The sequence below is a fragment of the Pyxicephalus adspersus genome, chromosome 9 (assembly GCF_032062135.1).
Source record: "Pyxicephalus adspersus chromosome 9, UCB_Pads_2.0, whole genome shotgun sequence".
Classification (NCBI taxonomy): domain Eukaryota; kingdom Metazoa; phylum Chordata; class Amphibia; order Anura; family Pyxicephalidae; genus Pyxicephalus; species Pyxicephalus adspersus.
The window spans coordinates 66,362,952-66,369,026 of record NC_092866.1 but is presented as its reverse complement, the minus strand read 5'-3'; the positions used below and the strand labels follow the sequence as shown (position 1 = coordinate 66,369,026).

Below are 6,075 nucleotides of genomic sequence, written 5' to 3'. Positions count from 1 at the left end.
GAGGGGAGACTCCATGCTGAGACTTGTAGTGCTCACCCGAGGGGAGACACTATGCTGAGACTTGTAGTGCTCACCCGAGGGGAGACTCCATGCTGGGACTTGTAGTGCTCACCCGAGGGGAGACTCCATGCTGAGACTTGTAGTGCTCACCAGAGGGGAGACACCATGCTGAGACTTGTAGTGCTCACCCGAGGGGAGACTCCATGCTGGGACTTGTAGTGCTCACCCGAGGGGAGACACCATGCTGAGACTTGTAGTGCTCACCCGAGGGGAGACTCCATGCTGAGACTTGTAGTCTCCAACCTCTGGCACAGTCTTTGCTGCCTGATAAATGGTTCAGCTTCCCCACAGCCTATGTTGGCTTCTGGGATGACTGCGGTCTACACTTATCAAAATGGATAAAAGCAATCGTTCCATTCATTTCTTTATCTATGATATCTGAAATTATATTGTAAGGTAAACTCATCAGAGGTTGGAGAATGGGCAGCAGTAACCTCAGTTTGTCAGTTTTTTAATGCCGGGAATAAACGTGCAGAGCTTAGTGATTGGTCTGTGTGTGGAGGAATCATTGGTGACACATTCACTCTCTCATTCACCTGATATCACACAGCAGCCTCTGCATTCTCAATTTTCTGATTATTCCTCATTTACTGAGCTTGGCTGTTAATTGACATTGTGCAGCATCTTTTATTGATTGTCTGTGAAATGCTGCAGATCTGGGCCGCCCGGGAGCTCTGCGGAGAGTGTGGGGTAACCCGGCCGTCAAATCTGCAGAATCCCAGATTGTGTCCGCGGAGGATTTGTATTCCCACAGGGAATGTGAGACCTGAGCTCAGCACTCATCCAATGTCTGCATCATCTCCGGACCGCCAATGACTCACCCGGGGGATCAAGGGGTAGATGGGGGAGGGGGGTTGAGGGGTAAAAGGATGATGGGGGAGGGGTAGGAGGGTGATGGTGGGGGTTGAGGGGTAGGAGGGTGATTGGGGAGGGGGACATTCCTCTAAGTGTCTTCTGATATACCAAAATTGGAAGGATTTCATAGATTTCTTATTGCTGAGTCAGTTTTTTTTCTGTTGTTTAAAATTTCACTTTTATTTTAGAGAAATTGCAGACGTGGAGTGGCCGGCGGTCCCATCAACCAATCATATCGAGTCCTTCAAAGAGTTTCCCCTGGAGACGGTGCAGATGAGGAGCAGCTACTCCAAACCCAAACCCAAAGATCCCCCAACATCCAGAACCGAGGAAGTGCGGAGGAATTCTGGAGAGAAGGATCAGTACCGTGATGTGGGAGTCCAAGATGGCTACCGAGACGAAGGTGGAAAAGAGCGCTACCCACTGGTGGGTGAGAAGGAGCGCTATCGGGAGGTAACAGATAAGGATCTGTATCGGAATGGAGGGGACCAGCGGGAGGCTGGGGATAAGGATCGCTATAAGGAAAGGATAGACAAGGATTATTACCGCGATGTGGACGATCCGGAGCGTTACCGTAATGGCCGAGACAGCGAGAGTTACGTCGCACACAAAAACATCATCAACTCCAACGGAGGAAAAGCCCAGAATTCCTTTCTCTCCAGTGACCGGCCCTCGGCGTTCACCGATTTCAATAAAAGGTATCGATATCCGGCCACCCAGACACCTCAACCACAAATACAGACCCTGGAGAGGAACGGAACTCTGCCGGCCTCCTTCAGAACCAACACCGGTCCCATGGAGCAGAATGGAGCGGACACTTATAAGAGGGGCTTCGTATCCAGGCCCAACCCGGAGAAACAGGTGCAGCGGCGCAGTATGATGGGCCAGGTGGAGCAATGGGTGAAGATCCAGAAAGGAGACGGCAAGAGGTAAGATTTGTCCTATAGACACACTGCATGGGAATCAAAATCTTCATCCTGCTTCTAAAAATGCCATTTACCTGGCTGCCACATTTTATTTTTCTAAAGTCTCTATGGTATCTGCAGACAAAAAGTTTGGCATAACGGTGTATTTTGTGTGTAATGTGTATGGTTACAGAGCGCCACCTGCAGTCACCTAAGGGAATTGCATGTGTAATGTATATTCCAGCTCCAGAGCGCCACCTGCAGCCACTAGGATAGTATTGTTTGTGTGGTGTGTATTATGGTTACAGAGCGCAACCAGCAGTTTCTGCAAGGAAATTGTGTTAATTTATGGCAGATTATTAACCCATCACAGACAGAGATCCACTATTTTGAGAGATTTGTCTGGTTTTCACACTGTGAATACCTTTAAACTGCAGGCACCTATCCCCTGAGTACAGAAACCCTAAGACATTGTGCCCTGACCCAGACCGGCACTGTTTGTACCACTCTTCAGTCATGGAGGGTGACTGTTTAATATTAGGGAGGCACTGTGTGATCACTCTGATTGGCTCTTGTGGTAATCACATGATCAGGGGGGTTCCTGGCTCTATGAGATGGGTTCTGCCAGTGAGCTCACCCAATCAGAGATGAACGTTCCCACACGCTGACCTCTTCTTCTGTTTTTTAGTGTTGGCACAGAAAACGAGCGGTACCAGACTTTGCCAAAGACCAGTAGACACCCATCCAGCAGCTCTCCACCCCCCACCCGCAACCTACCAAGCGACTACAAATATGCCCAGGACCGGGTCAGCCACCTGAAGATGTCCAATGAGGAACGCAAGGCCACCAAGGAGGGGATGGTGTGGCAGCTGTATGAGTGGCAGCAGAGGCAACAATTCAAACATGGCAGCCCCACCGGACAGATCTACATGGGCACTATGGACACAGTAGACCGGGTTAGAGCAAAGAGTCTGTTAGATGTCCCCCGGTGTGTTTCTGTCCCCCCCTCCCCCTCTGACATCCCACCGCCAGGACCCCCAAAAATATTTCCTCCTCGAAGACCTCACACCCCAGCAGGGAGACTGAGCGTCCGGCCAGAGGAGGGGGAGATGGATGTCCCATATGTTGGATCACCACAGAAGACTCATGTCAGTGCTATGAAGGTAAAGAGGACCTGTCTATGTATAGATCCATCACATGCTACCATCAGTTTTCTTAACTGTAACACATGCAGTTAAAAAGTCAATATAAACCTTATGTGTACAAAAATACATGCTGATCCTGCCAGAAAATCTTGTTAGGTATAGATTATCAATGCTGCACCTCCGGAGGTACAGTGAGTGGGCATGGTCACCCTAGGACAGGAATTGTGTTACTGGCAGGATCACCAAGTAAATATAAAGGTAAAACAATATAAGAATGGAATCACCCCATCTAGGGGCTGCTAAGCTGCACTATGACATTTTGGGTTTCAGATTGAACTCTTCAGGTAAAATATCTGTGCATGTCTTCTTCCATTGAACATTTTTACTGTATGATAGGATATAAATATTTATAAGATTGGTGATCAGTCGGGTTCCAATTCTCCGGGTGCAGACCATTGGTCCCCTGTGTACTATACCGACCTATAGGGGGCAGTATAGGACACCGGGTCTCTAGATTGGGCACTGTGTCTGCACCCCGGTGTAAGTATGTAATCTGTAAGCAGGTCATAGCTCCGCCCACCTCACATTTGCCTCTTTTGCCCCTCCAGACTGCAGCACACGTGGATCGCCGCTCCATGCCATCCATGGGATATATGACACACACTGTAAGTGCCCCCAGTTTACATGGCAAGTCGGTAAGAGCTTTTCCTCATCATCTTTTTTTGGCATTTTGTAGTTTCTGTAAAAATCTTCAAATTTCTGTCAAGTTGTTCTGTGCAGTTTCTGAGGTCTGACAGAGACCCTGAGTCCCACCGTAGTGGCCCCAGGGGGAGAGAAGGGCGCAGGGGCCGATTGTGGGGCCACTGAGTGAGGACTCGCTGTGATCTATTTTCCTCTGGTAATGTTCTGAATGCCTGCAGCCTGAAGAGATAACTTTATTCCTCATTCGATTAAGGAGACACCAGGCCGAGCTGGCTACTATCCGAAATTACACAATGACCAAATTAAAGCGGCTTCAGCCGACCTGTCCCCGATACCAGGTCAGCTGGGACGTGTTCATGGTGCCCCCATCACGCTATGTGCTCCTCTGGCTGTGTTTTCCCTCCGGCATGCCTGCCTGTCGCTCCCGTATACAGTACATAGCCCCCCCCCCTTGTACCTATTGTCATTGTATTCCAATATTACTGGGTGAGAGAGCGCCCCCTACTGACAATCATAAGGTGGAGGGCTCCTAAGACAAGGAGACAAATCTATCATAACTTCCATGTAATTATAGCGTGGGAAGTAGTTTGTGTCTCTGCCCCTCCCACAATGGGGAGTTTCCCCCGAGTAGTTTGTGTCTCTGCCCCTCCCACAATAGGGAGATTTCCTCCAGTAGTTTGTGTCTCTGCCCCTCCCACAATGGGGAGTTTCCCCCTGTAGTTTGTGTCTCTGCCCCTCCCACAATGGGGAGATTTCCTCCAGTAGTTTGTGTCTCTGCCCCTCCCACAATGGGGAGATTTCCCCCAGTAGTTTGTGTCTCTGCCCCTCCCACAATGGGGAGATTTCCCCCAGTAGTTTGTGTCTCTGCCCCTCCCACAATGGGGAGATTTCCCCCAGTAGTTTGTGTCTCTGCCCCTCCCACAATGGGGAGATTTCCGCCAGTACTTTGTGTCTCTGCTCCTCCCACAATGGGGAGTTTCCCCCTGTAGTTTGTGTCTCTGCCCCTCCCACAATGCTAGCAAATGTTTTCAATTTTGGACCAGGTCCATTCCAGGTTTGCTGGGTCACCCAGGTTCACTGATGAATGTGTATCCAGCGGTTTAATAAGTCAGCCCACTAAGTGCCCTTTAATATTCCCTCCGGTGCGGTGACAATATGGCGGACATGCAGCGTTTCTTGTCCTGAGATAACCCGGCGCTCGTCTCAGCGCTCTCCTTACAGATTGAATTAGTAAAAGCCGCAGTGCAGCCGGCTCATGGAAGATTGTGATATGAAATCCCCAGGGGCCCCAAGGACGGACACAGGGCCACTGTTCTCACAAATTGATTTTCAGGCTTTTCATTCATTTTCAGGATCAGATAAAAGAAGGGAAGGAGGGGAGAGCGAGGGAACAGACAGGATATATAAATCTAATTGTATAATTATCACCCCCCCCCATATGATAGAAGAGGATCCAATCTGCCCCCATATGTCCGTGCCACCAACCCTCCGGATAATAATGGGCAGCTGGGGCAGGGGGTGCTGAATGCCCCAATATAATTATCAGTATATGGGATGTTACCAGCGCTGGGATCACAGGGCCCCGGCTAGACCTGATCTCTTATATTTGTCTTAGATTCTTTAGGGGAATTACGTTTAGATTTGGATCTCGCAGATCTGATGGGAGGGAGAAGTTATCTGAGGGATTTGTCACACTGCAGTAATAGTAATCATCACTGCTTCAACCTGCAGCCAGTGTGTCCTCCACCTCAACACAAGGGGGCGCCCCAGCACCACAAACAAAGGCAGTAACCCTTAGCAACCAATCAGGAATCTATGCTGCACTTTACATAGCAAACCTGAAAGCTGATTGGTTGTGAAGAGTTTTTATTTCTTTCCGGAGAAATTCCATGATTTCTGTACAGGAAGGCCGTGCACCCCTCTGTAATAGAGGAACAGTCACCAAAGTGCTCCAATTATGTGACATCCTTATGTGTCCGGCCACAGACAGCACAAACAATGGCCGTATTTACTAAACTTCCTGTTTCACCCTTTGGTTTTGTATAAATAGCAGAATATTGTGATAACTGCTCATCATGGTGCCGGCTTTATAATTCCGCATTATCCTGCATCCCGTCATGTTTCCTGCAGGCTTTGCTTTTGCTGATTTTCATGGCAGCCTCTGCATGGTGCCGTCCTGCTGCATGCCATGACTTTTATATTATTTGTATGGAGTGCAATCTTACACAATGTGTATTTGTGTCACAGATTACAGTGCAACGTGTTCATCACATAGAGAAGAGCCCCCTATACAACCGTCAGCATTGTGTGTATACATAGGGGGAGATATAGGAGGATACACCCATTACACACGTCATACACTCTGCACGCGCGTCATACACTCTGCACGCGCGTCATACACTCTGCAC

General features: G+C 49.1%; 1 protein-coding gene across 5 annotated transcripts in view; it reads left to right on the top strand.

Annotated features, from left to right (window-relative positions):
• PLEKHA7 (pleckstrin homology domain containing A7) overlaps positions 1-6,075 on the top strand; it is a 56,964-nt gene that overhangs the window by 37,593 nt on the left and 13,296 nt on the right. For 3 of the 5 annotated variants that reach the window (XM_072422374.1, XM_072422372.1, XM_072422376.1), the window contains 3 exons: positions 1,104-1,844; positions 2,509-2,983; positions 3,574-3,660. In XM_072422374.1, coding sequence (XP_072278475.1) covers positions 1,104-1,844; positions 2,509-2,983; positions 3,574-3,660 — 1,303 coding nt within the window. The remainder of the gene's footprint in view (positions 1-1,103; positions 1,845-2,508; positions 2,984-3,573; positions 3,661-6,075) is intronic. The other 2 variants (XM_072422375.1, XM_072422373.1) reach the window with 1 other exon arrangement.